The sequence below is a fragment of the Papaver somniferum genome, chromosome 4 (genome assembly GCF_003573695.1).
Source record: "Papaver somniferum cultivar HN1 chromosome 4, ASM357369v1, whole genome shotgun sequence".
Classification (NCBI taxonomy): domain Eukaryota; kingdom Viridiplantae; phylum Streptophyta; class Magnoliopsida; order Ranunculales; family Papaveraceae; genus Papaver; species Papaver somniferum.
In genome coordinates, this window is record NC_039361.1 from 106,742,521 (window position 1) to 106,755,504 (window position 12,984).

General features: G+C 35.6%; 1 protein-coding gene across 2 annotated transcripts; it reads right to left on the reverse strand.

The window, feature by feature from the left end:
- Positions 1-674: 674 nt before the first annotated feature.
- On the reverse strand, positions 675-8,786 carry LOC113276270 (serine hydroxymethyltransferase, mitochondrial-like). 2 transcript variants are annotated; one of them, XR_003324223.1, is made up of 11 exons: positions 8,516-8,786; positions 7,697-7,919; positions 7,470-7,596; positions 6,685-6,777; positions 6,468-6,560; positions 5,983-6,180; positions 5,383-5,448; positions 3,773-4,717; positions 2,781-2,997; positions 1,138-1,749; positions 675-944 (listed from the first exon to the last, which is right to left on the reverse strand). XR_003324223.1 is itself a non-coding variant. In XM_026525847.1 (8 exons), exons 2-6 carry the CDS (start codon positions 7,699-7,701, stop codon positions 6,076-6,078), a joined length of 423 nt encoding a protein of 140 aa, XP_026381632.1. In that variant the 5' UTR covers positions 7,702-7,919; positions 8,516-8,786; the 3' UTR covers positions 3,629-4,717; positions 5,383-5,448; positions 5,983-6,075. The 2 variants fall into 2 exon arrangements, 1 of the variants encoding a protein (XP_026381632.1); XM_026525847.1 differs by lacking the exons at positions 675-944; positions 1,138-1,749; positions 2,781-2,997 and having other exon boundaries at positions 3,629-4,717.
- Between the last annotated feature and the right edge of the window lie 4,198 nt (positions 8,787-12,984).

Sequence of the window (12,984 nt, forward strand, 5' to 3'; positions counted from 1 at the left end):
TGCAGTGCATAAATGCTACACTGAAATAAAATTAACTAAATTTTTGTAGGGAAGGTTATGCCAAAACCTGGTACGAAGTTGTATAGATCTGGACTCAAAGACTTACATATTTTAGTAGCCAACATGAGATTGAGTGGATATACTTTGAGTGATGCGCAATTACAAAAGATAGACGAAGCATCGTCATTCGCGGACCTCCCTTCAAGCATTGGACGCTTATGGAAGTAAAGCCACATTCTTATGGAAGTAAAGGTGCTCAATACTAGCAGTGTATATTAGTTGTACTATGAAAAAAATACTACAATGTATATTGGTTATAAAAAACACAGTTAAAACTCAAATAAATTTACATCTGAGCATTAATTTATAGTGATCACTCAATGTATGTGTGTGATAAACTTCAGTGTATATCTGCTGCACTGCTTTAATTAGTTTAAGTCTATAATTACATGTACTGGTTTAAATTCAGTTAGTATTTGTTCTACTCAAAAAGAATAGAGTATATATTGATTGTACTACAAAAAAGTTTAAATTCAATATATATTGGTTGTACTGCAAAAAAAAATAAAAATGTATATTGGTTGTACTACAAAAAAAAGTGTACAATGGAAACTTCAAAATTAGCAATAAATGCAATGAAAAGAAATAAATAAAAAATTACATAAGCTTGAGCAAAAACCAAGGCGTGTTGGTTTATTACATACTAATTTCAAGTACTTCACATACAACCAAAAAATCAGTACATCTGATACATACTGAGAAAGTGAGTGCATAATGGATGCACTGAAAGAAAAATAATGACTGAAAACACTTTCATTCACTTTTAACTCCAGGTATGCAAGGCTTTCCTCCATAATTTTCACAAGTTACCCTTCTGTAGTTCCCAGAAGAATGAAATTGCTCTTCCCAAATCCCGGTTTAACTTGTTTAGCAGCATCGATTGCCTTTCATGGACAACAACCAACACCAGAGCATTATTTCATGTAAAATTCAGCTACTAAAGCAAATATAACAGTGCATATATGATATATCCTCAGAACCTAAAAATCTACACTAATTGAAACCGGAAAAAAAAAAAAACTCAGAATGTTCAGTACATAACTTACATACTGATTAAAAAACCATGCTTATACTTACATATATGAGTCTATGTGCGTTAAACTCTTGAACCTGTAAATGTGAATTTCCAGAACATAAATGGTATATTCAAAAAGTTCTTAGTGTTTAGATTAGAACTAGACATCTTGAACCTGTAAATGTGACCAAAACCTAACAATATTGACACAGCCATGATGAACAACAGATAAAAATGAGTATCAATATGCAGACATGGAGACCAATGAGACATACTTTGGTGGTATTAGATACATGTCAGATGCAACTTGGGTTTCTCTATCTCAGCAAGTCATGCTGCAACCAAGATAAAACCTACAATAGTAGTCAATCAACTTTCTATCTCTAACCCGCACATATAAGAACTAAACCACTTATTATTGGTTCAAATAATCAAGCTAAAAAGATGTTATATGCATGCATTAATAAGACTTGTAGTATGAAGATCCTCATGAGCTTTAGTTTTACCATGCACATGTATAAACATGTATTCATCCAAATAAAAAATGTGTTATCATAAGAAATCAAACATCATGAGATTATCCTTATTTGAAGAAGACCAAGAAGCAACATCTTCTTCAGGAACTAGTGTAACGTCTTCTCCAGAAACTAAGCATATGCTAGAGGATAATAAACCTGCAAAATATAACAGTACATATATGATATACTCTCAGAAACTAAAAAGCAACACTAATAGAAACCGGAAAAAGACTCAGAATTTTCGGTACATAACTTCCATACTGATTAAAAACCCATGTTTATGCTTACATATATGAGTCTACGTATGTTAGACACTATGAATTTGCAGTACATAAATGTTATACTAAAAACAAAACTAGTTAATCTGCAGAACATAAATGGTATACTTAAAAATTTCCTAGTGTTTGGATTAGAACTAAATATCTTGAACCTGTAAATGTGACCAAAACATAACAATATTAACACGACCATGATGAACAACAGATATAAATGAGTATTAGTTCATTCCATCATCATAATACATAAAAAAATGAAAATACAGTGCACTCATTACAGACTCCATCAAACACACTATAAATGCATGAGAATGCAATAAAAAATGAGAAATACAATACATATTTCAGTATTTCGCATATGTATTGTAATCATGTATCAAAATAGTAGTGGTCCTTGCTAGTGGAAAACCCATCCACAACCTAACCATTCTTCTCCTGCTCCATAATTGGTTCTTTGTCAAATAAGAACCGCCCTTTAGATAAGATAATCTATATGTTTCTACGTGACAGTTGGGTTTTCAGTAGAGAATAGATGATATGTTCCGTCTAAATTTGGTTTAGCAAAAACATAGGTACTGTCCATTTGAAAAAATGGTAACAACAAATATGCTCAACAATTCGGTGGAAGGGCATTTAAAATTAATTTCCAATCCCCAACATTTCTAAAGTTCCAATATCAATAGTGGTTTTATTATTTAAGAACCAATGACATTGCTAGTTTCTTATCACTAGAAAACTATATCAACTAACAAAGTTTAACGTGTACAATCTTTCATAATCATGCTCAATACATCAAATATGCACTCAATTTATATGGTGACTACTTGCTCAATAAACTTAAACTGTAATGAATAATTGTATAAAATTTAAGGATTCTTTGTTCAGTTAGCAAGTCACAAGAGAGATTCTCACCTCTTCAGAGATTATTTTGGACTTCAAGCTTGCCTTTCCTCTGGAGTGATGCTTTTATGTAATGCTTTTATGCACTTTCCTTCACCCACTTGTCAATACATAGTTTATGCACTGCGATTTTATCTGGAGTGCTGCTTTTAAGTTATGATTGTTCAGCAGTGCAGCGTATATATACTGTGATTTTTCTGCAGTGCATCGTATATACAATATGATTTATCTGCAACAAAACATAGGACCCCTGCCGGAACATTAGATGATTTTGATTCCAGGACAAAATCGCTTAAAAACCACATTTCAGTGATTCTATATCAACTATATAATACGCTTACCCACTGCATAAGCTGATCAAAGAAATTATAAACATCATTTACAAAAAACAACGAACAAACAAATAATAATCGAGAGAGTATTATTTCAGTAACGCATATATGTACCTATGGATCAAACAACAAGTGGTAAAACTAAGAAATAAAACAGAATCAAAAGCAGTTTGTATCAGTATGACACATATGCACTGCTAATTTATGAACTAAAAAACAACCATATGTAATGAATCTATCAAAAAAACGGAATCGAGAGAGTCTTATTTCAGTATCGAAGATATGTACTTATGGATCGAACAACAACAAGTGATAAGATAAAACTAAAAATAAAACAGAATCAAAAGCAATTTGTATCAGTATGCAACATATGTACTACTGGATAATACCCCTGAAACAACAAACAAGCACGAATTTGATAAAATAAAGAAGCGAAAACAACAAGATAATCAAAGCGATAGTTCAAATATGTTAAAAACACCATAATCTAACCAAAAAATTGAGTAATTACGATCAAGATTCATAAAAAACAAACCAAAACAAAAATAAATCTAAAACTAAGATTTATGTGTACTACCATCAATAAATAAAAACTAAGATCTATAATGATCTCCAACAACAGATTGAGATGAATTGAATAATCAACCTAAGAATAAAATATACACCACATACCTTGACTGATTCTTTGTTGATTATCTTGATCTGTAGGTAGCAACAACTTCATGTACGTATCTCAATTGAATTTCTCCATTACAGTGAAAATCCAGATCTAAATAGCTTAAAATAAAATAAAACAACATTAAAACTAACTAAATCTCGGTTAATCAAACAAAATCGAAATAATTCTCGCATTCGGCGATGAAAACCTAAGAAAAAAATTCTCTTCTAGCAGCTCTCCCGGTTTGGATATGAGAAATTAAAATGAAAACAAAAAAGTAAAATGAAATTTAGTTACCCAGCTTTTATATACATAAGGGTGTTTTGGGAATTTCAAAAATGCGCGTAGTATATCCCACACGTGTGCAGGACCTGGGCTTAAAAAAATTGGTCCATTTTCATGTTTTCTTTTAATTATGGACCTCTGATTAGTGGGCTTTAATGGGTGGACCTGCCACTAACTAAGAACACTATAATGGTACCTATTGGTAATTCCTAGTATTAAATATGGTCCGCCCGATAACGTATTTGCCCCTAGTTTCTTTCATTTTTTTAGACACAATTAACAAAATTAATAGTCCATAATACCAGGTTTGTAGATCCAGTTTATAAGGAAAAAATATGGGACACACTATCGCCAATTGGTGAGGCTTGGAAAGCTTGATTACTCTTGGAAACACTTAACCCTAGGTCTGGGATATCCTCTGATAACACGCATCCCGTCCCATGGGGCACTCATATATGGGAACTAACTCATCACTTAGATGAGACTTACCCTCCCCGACTTCCACACTTTAAATGCTACCTCAAGATGGCTCAGAACTATCCAGTAATCCGGGTAACACCAATTTTACCAATTAGTCCCCCCCTTACTTTCTCAACTCTTGAGCCATCAATGGCAACACCAATCTTACCAATTGGTCCCCCCCTTACTTTCTCAACTCTTGAGCCATCAATACCCTGCAGAATTTAAGACATAACAAAATAAACTCATGAGTATCTACTCCCACCAAACTGTTGGACATGCCACATAATGACAAGACATGACTCTAAGAGTACAGACTTTCATTCGATTGTATGCCACAGAACAGGGTACTAAACAGCAATGCTTTCGAGGAATTAAAGTGGAACGTTATTTCTACTAACCTTGTTTTTCAGATTGACCAAGACCAGATGGTTCTCAATACCACCGGAAACAAGGTCATATCCCAACGCATTTATAGCCTGTTCGGTTGGGAGAATTAGAATCCTAGGAATTCAATTATGGGGTAATCCAATTCTTGGAATTGGATTCCAATCCAAAAAATTTATGTTCAGTTGAGGTAATTCAATTACCTTTGTTTTTACCCCGGAATCCAATTCCATTGCATCATTGGACCAATGCAATGGAAATCTACCATTTTGGAGGGAATTGGATTCCTAGGAATTAAAATTCCCAATTACATAGAGTTCATTAGCCCCGTTCGGTTCAAGGAATTGGATTCCAAGGAATACAATTCCTTGAACCGAACGGGCTGTTAAGGTCTTCAAGAGTTAACATGTCATAACATAAGAAAATAAACGTTAAGAGAGAGCATGGTATTAGTTTTTAATTCTAAAGGAACATAACCATGTAAAACCCTTACTTCGGCAAACTGTGAGCCATTTTTGAGAACTTGTTCTTGATAAGCCTTGTACTCTAGGGTAGTTGCCTGCATCACATGATATGGAAAATTAATCTACACGAGTTTTGACATTAACAAATCAACAAATCTAGTCCTGTGGATCTCAAGAGTACCAATAGTTGCAACATCAATAAATGTTGACATTATAAACCAAAATAATTGACCGGGTTAATCAGCGAATCAAGGTAAAAACTGCAGAGTAACACATAAAATACACAGAATGAATATCTTTTTCTCTACAGGACAATGCTTTAAGGAGATGCTAATGTGTGTTTGTGTGCATCTACCTTTTGAAGAAATAGTAACATTTCAAATATAGAAAATACAGATTCACTAGAACGAGAAGGATGAAAAAAGTAAAACAAAGGACATCCTGCACAATGAATAAAAAATATCCAATTATCTAAAGAAGAGTCAATCAGTCTGCAAACCTGTTTAATTTTGTCTTCATAGTCATACATGACCTTCATGACAGAATGAAAGGATATGAAAGCAAGAACAACTAGGCTTCCTAATGATAAAGTAAAATAATAAAATTCGCCTTCTCTGAATAAAACTGACCTCTGCCTTGTTTGTTGACTTCCTTCAACCCCTTTCCGTAAAAAATCATCGACCCATGTGGTCGACGAAGGAATTTATTATGTGTCGTGGTGGTCACCATATCAGCATACTCAAATGGGGATGGGATGACCCAGCAGCAACAAGACCACTGATATGTGCCATATCTGCCAACAATATAGCCTTTTGCTTGTCGCACACCTACAAATATGTGAAAACTGAAAAGATCATTTTTCAGTTGGTAGGCAGACCTGTATAAAACTAAATATACAGGTGTGACAGAAGGAAATAAAATTTACCCTATATGCATATTCTATCCTAGCAATATGTTGAGAATCTAATGAGTGAGATGGCAACGTTCAGTGAAATGATACCACTGCGGATTAGAGAGTATAATCAACTGGCAATGCCAAAGTCCAAAGATGCAAAGAAAAATACAAACTGAAAAAAGAGTTCAACTGAGCTTGGCTGTACTTAATGTAGTTTACCTGGTGAATGCGTGCATAATCATAGAAGCGTGAATAAGCACTTGCACCAGCAACTATCAGTTTTGGCCTGAAGAGTGTAGCGCTTTTCTCCAACTGGTAATGGAAATTACAGAACAAATAAAAGAAATTATTATCTTCAGCGTTACTTTCTGTGGAAATAATCACTCCTAGTATGCTTGTGTACTTGTGCTGAGCAATAGCTTTCAAAACCAAGTACCTGATCATAATCAATGTAACACGTGTTCTCATCCAATCGGTATAGCATTGTCTCAAAAAACATAGACACGGCGGATATCTTTTTGGTGTCAGTCTGCAGAGAAAGATACAAACATCAAGATTAATTGAAAATACTGTGTTTCCACGAACATGTTACTGACTCGTGCTTGATTGAACATGCATGTGATAACCGCAGCCCGCATATTAAATCAAGTTCTCATATTGGTTCACACCACTTTAAGTTGGAAACAATTGCGCCAGGATATCCATGGGACTACTGAACTACTATACCTACGAGCCTAGGTAAAAAGACAAGGAAAAAAAATCTCCCCACTCCGTTGTAAGTGGGATTCGAATTCCAGATTTTTTTGGTACAACCACTAACATCCTGTTTGTCTTTTTTTTTTTTTTTGGATCTGACTAAAATCACCTGACTCCCTGGGTCTGACTCAAAAAAATGTTTTGTTTTATGAGTCAGGTCTGACTCAACTGATTTATTTCATTAGGACAGAATATACCCTTATACACATCTTAGACCATATAATTTTACACAAAGAAGTTTAGAATGAGCTAGAACCTAACACCGTACGGAAACAAAATTTACCCTGGATCTGTCCTTGTGCTAACAATCTCATCCGGGATGTGTTAGGGATGCTTCTTTGTTCAGCATGCACACCCATTTCGATTGATGTGTGTCTACTATGGGAAAATATATAGATTGGCAGATGTCGCCTAATCCCAGAGAAGCAACGAGACAAGTATATGAATACAGCAGACTAGTAGTACCTTTGATCCTTCCATCATCAAATTCCAGTGTGCATCTTGCATCCGACCATTAATATTGCGAGTTCCTCTATTTTCTTCCAAAACAGCACCTCTTTTCTTTTTCCAAATCTTCTGCTGAAACTCGAACCTATATTGCACAAACGAATAAACAAGTAAATATTGAAGTTCACAATAATCTGCATTTTAGACTGGTAGGTCAGAAATCAATGAAAACGAATTATCAATACCTCATAGCAAAACTCTACTAGAACTGATATAGCTTGTGATAGTAGTTCAAGCTTGACGACAGGCACAAGCAATTCATATATCGTTTCATCTGCCGACGTTGTAGCATTTTGACAAGCACCAAACTCTGCCCCAACACTTTCTAAAAACTTAATAATATCATGATTTGTTGCACTGGAAGCAAGTGTGAGCAACTCCACGATCATCATCCTCTGCACAACCGATCTGCCATCGAAAAATTAACTCGACTAGTCAATCAAGACTGTAATTATACACATCTAGAAAAGAACACTAGTCCAGAACCAGAAATATTGCATTGAGTTCCATCTTCTTCTGACTAAAGGAATTCCTGTCAGTCACTAACAACAAAATCTAACTGCACTTTCACTAGATTTTTTTCCAATTTCACTGCAGTTTCTTCCGATATCACAGCACTATGGCTTGGCATTATCTCAAAACTAATGTCCTACCCACCACCGCAGGTGTCACTAGCTTGTATCTCCGAAGTCTATTCTCAATGAACAGCTCCAGTCAAATGCAGGGGCACACTAGTTAGTCTCCGCCGACTCATACAAATTCTCTACCATCCTCTTCTTTTATCGCTAAATTGACCAGTAACCTACTCAAATTTAAACCCAATTCCCTCTAATCACCAAATTAAAACCCCAAAACCCTATAATGCAATTAACCTAACAAACCACTACAACCCAAACAAGACCAACTTAACAACACCCAATTCATAAAAATCCAAACTTTAATCAATCCAATAGAAACTACAAACAATTAAAAAATTGAACTTTATTCATTAAACATCAACTTACTCAGATTTTACAGCAAGGGCAAGAGCATTACTCATCTCAGGTTTAGAAAGAACGTAATAGAAACCATGGCCTGGAAAGGCTTTCTTGTCTGAAAGTAAACCATTATCAAGTACCCATAATCAACACCAACTCAGATGAATTGAAGAGATGGAGAAGATGAGTCGATGTATTGAGAGAGATGTAGAAGATGATATGAAAGAGACGAAGGAAATCAGCTGAGAGAGATTAAGGAGACCTAGGGTTATTTATCCATTTGCTGTTCCGTCGAAGGAAGAAGAAGATGCGAAAAAATGCATGAGTCTGGACTCTGGTGCATGTTTTGTAGGGCTGTCAATGGACGCTAACGTAACGGATAAAGGCTCTGCCGCTGCCGTTGCCATTAAAAGTTAGCGGATATCCGTTATCTGTTAATTTTCGACGGAAATAGAAAATTCAAAAACGTTACCGTTACGTTGGACTTATCGGATAACGGATATTTTTTCGTTACCATCCGGTATGTCACAGACCAAACACAAAACAGGCTAAAAACACAGAACAAATACACAGAACAACTTTTAAATCCAACAAAACAGGTTATAAATCCATGCCACACCAAAAAAAAGACATATAGATGTTCATGCCACACAAGAAAACAAGTTCAGAATCTTCAGATGCTCTAGCAAAAGAAAAAACCATGTTTTTTGCAAAAAAAAAAAAAACAATCTCCATCTCCATTTGTTGTAACAACTGCAAATGCATTCCTCCTCCATCTCCAGATTCTCCACTGCCAAGTGCCAACTGCATCTGCAAATGCATTCCACCTTACTCCTTAGTCCCGAACTTCTGCATTTTGAAAGGAAAATCAAAAGTGTTAAACATTTTAAGCTGGCAAGTGACAATGTCATTGTCAGTACAATAAGCATCTAAATTGCAAATAAAAGATTAAGATGTAAGGAAACTTACCAGTAACACAACCATCACTGTCACTGAGAGTGAGATCTGACAGCCAATCACCCAAACAAAGCAATGCTTCAACAAGTTCTGGAGCTAATGAACTCCTGTGAGATGTGAGACCCCTGCCACCAATACTAAACATAGATTCTGAAGCTACACTTGTCACTGGAATTGCCAAAACATCTCTTGCAATCCTTGAGAGAGTTGGGTACTTTGGAGCATGATTCTTCCACCAACTTAAGATATCAAAACCTCATTTCTTCAATGGTTGTGCTTTTAGGAAGAACTGGTTCTGCTAAGTAAGTCTCCAGTTCTGACTTCTGAACCTCAAAGACATTGTTTTCCATAATAAAATCATCATAACCAAATTCATATGAAGTTGTAGTTGCAGAGATCTCCATTCCAGCTGAACTCATTCCACTATCATAATAATCTGGAACTATGGTGTTTGTTTCATAAGCACAGTAAAGAGCATTGAGTGCAAGCTCAAATTTGTTATAGTAGACTTTGATAGTGATTGACACCATATACTCTCTTCATAACAAACTCCACCCATCTAGCCTTATATCTAGGATCTAAAACAACTCAAATTCCCATCAAAGTGTTACTTTCTTTCCAGTAGATATCAAATTTTATCCTCATATTCTTGGCCATGTCTCTGATATACTCATGCTCACTTGATTCCCAGATCTTAATGCATCTATTAACTTCTTGCATCCCATTATAATACAAATTTGATGTGGGATACTTAATCCCAGCAAATTTGGATGAAATGACATCAAACAATTCCAAACATTCACATATATGTATTCCTTGATGCCACTCCTTAGAAGATGGTGGTATCTTGAAGTCATTATCCAATTCAGCTATCCTAACAAAAGCTTGTCTCAAAAAAATTGCATCCTTTAGCATCTTAAAGGTGGAGTTCCACCTGTTATCCACATCTAAACCCATAGACCTTGAAGCAGGAAGCCTAACTTGGGCCATTGCACATTCAAATCTCTCTTTTCTAGCCCGACTTGACTTGACATATTTTACACACTCTCTAACTGCATCTATAAATGGAGCAGCTACTCTCATTCCCCACCCAACAATCAAGTGAAATACATGATTACTACACCTCATTTGGAACATATCCCCATTAAGAACTAAACAGTCTTTGATATCAAGCCATTTCTTCATATTTTCCATCATAACATTGTTGGAGCTAGCATTGTCATCAGCTACAACAAAAATCTTATTGTCTATGTTCCAATCTAGACACACTGATTTCACTACAGATGCTAGAACTTCTCCAGAGTGTGGTGATGACACTAAAGTATATGCTAGTGTTTTCTTAATCAGTTTCCACTCCTCATCTATGTAATGCAGTGTCACACAGCAATAACCATCCTTTGTATGCTTACATGACCACATATCTGTTGTTAAACTATATTTAGATGTAATATTCTCAAATTGTTCTTGTAATTGCAGTTTGAACTCATTTGTTAGTCTCACGATGTCTTCCCTAACTGTATTCCTAGTGTAAAGCTTAGAAGTAGGATTCAAAGACTTAAACTCTCTAAAATAAGGATGCTCAACTATAGTGATTGGATAACCATGTTTAGCAATCATTTTGGAAACTAGTGTCCTAGTAACAACAGCATCATACTTCCAATTGGATTACCTGTTTTGAAAGAAGTAATCTTCCTTTGTCCTTTCTTATTCTTAGGCTTTTCTTTGCAGATTCTAGCATGGTAATGCAAGCGGCTGGTTCCTTGGTTACTGGGAGAAGGTATTCTCTTATGACAACGTTTGTATTCAGCTATCGGTATCTCAACCTCCTTCCCACCTTTTACTTTCTTCTTTCCAACTGACCTTTCAAAATCAACCATATATCAGACGTTACTGAGCGCAGTTTTTTCTTCTCTTCAGGTATAACTGGGTCTTCATCTACTTCTACTTCTACATCTTCTTCTTCTTCTTCTTCTTCTTCTCTAGGACGAATTGCAGGTGTAACAGAAGCAGGTGTTGAATTAATTCCAGAACCTTGAACTTGGTTGGATGCAGCAGCAGTAGCAGCAGCAGGTAAATGTGATGCAACTGAAAATGAGAGATTTTGTGAAGACCCAACATGGTTTGATGCTCCTCTTTCGCTTTGGGACATGATTAATTTCACAAATCTGAAATTGTGAACCCTAATTTCAGAAACCCTAAATTGAAAATTGAGTTTTGAATATTGAAATTAAACTCAAAGGAAATTGAAGAAGAAACCCAGTTTCTAATCAGTAATCACACATGATTTCTATTGAGAAGACGATGATTTCTAAGGCAGAGAAATCAATGATTTTAGGTTTTTTCTCTTTTTCTCTCTGTTGTGTCGATAAAACTGAAGTGAAGAATGAACTGATGAATGACTGAATGAGATTCATTCGACGAATAAACCCTAGCTACAAGAATTTGCACGTGCAGTACGCACGTTTCTAGATATCGAATGTTAACCTAACGGAAATACATGGTTCCAATACCGTTACGTTAAGAGGAGATTATCCGTTAGCTTATCGGTATCGGATATCTGTTTACCTCAATGTCGGATGGCAGCAGTAACATATTACGGATTATCGGTATCGGATGTCGGAAAATCGGTATCCATTGACAGGCCTAATTTTTTGATACCTGACCAGTGACCCTGGAGGGTCTGAATCACGAGTCAGGTGTAACAAAAATTATCTAATATCTGACTCAGTACGAGTAAGATAAAGATTCTGAATCAGCGAGGAAACAAGCCAGCCTTAAGTTTCTAAGTACCTCGAACCGGGGTAGTCAATTGAGATTTGTGGAGATATCTAAATATCTTTACATACTTTTCAAATCTTTTGTTAGTTAATAGAGAGTCATTCAAAATCTCGAGCAATTTTTGTTATTGGATCGTGACTTTCTAAAAATATTCAGAATTCTCTGTTATTGGTTTTGAGAGACTTGAGACGTTTATTACAAAACATGCGGCTAAAAAAAAGTCTCTCCTAAGTAGGTGATATTTTGAGAAACTTTTTTCTTTAAGGATTAAATATCCAAATATTAAAAACAATAACCAAATAAGCTACAGTTAAACTCTTAGAAAATGAAGAAAAAAAATGTTGTTTCCAAAACCCAATAAGTTTACTACAAATTTGAATCCTTAGGCTAAGTCTTATGGGCTAGATTGAGCTGCTAGATTGGCAGTTAAGTGTTGCAAATAAAAAAAAAGTGTGGTCTAAAAGTTAACACTAGTTTTCTCTCCTAGCATTTGCTCGCAGTTGAACTAGCAGCGAGAGTGAAGCGCTGAATGGTTCAGCGCTCAAAAAGTGACCCTAACGCTGAATGGTTCAGCGCTGAATGGACAGTGGTCCCAGATGACGTGACTGCTAATCTAGCACTCCCATAGGACTTAGGAGGTTGCCCTAGCCGACGTGGATTGCTAATCTAGCTGCCAATCTAGCCCATAGGACTTAGCCTTATGTTCGTCTCGTTTTGATATTTTTTTGGCAAAATGGTTACAATTTCTATTAGCCATGCAT

Excerpts from the sequence above, each read along its gene's own strand:
- LOC113276270 (XM_026525847.1), bottom strand. Across the intron at positions 6,778-7,469 it reads TGATGATGGAAGGATCAAAG|ACTGACACCAAAAAGATATC; the intron begins GTACTACTAGTC and ends CTTTCTCTGCAG. Across the intron at positions 6,561-6,684 it reads GTTACATTGATTATGATCAG|TTGGAGAAAAGCGCTACACT; the intron begins GTACTTGGTTTT and ends TTCCATTACCAG.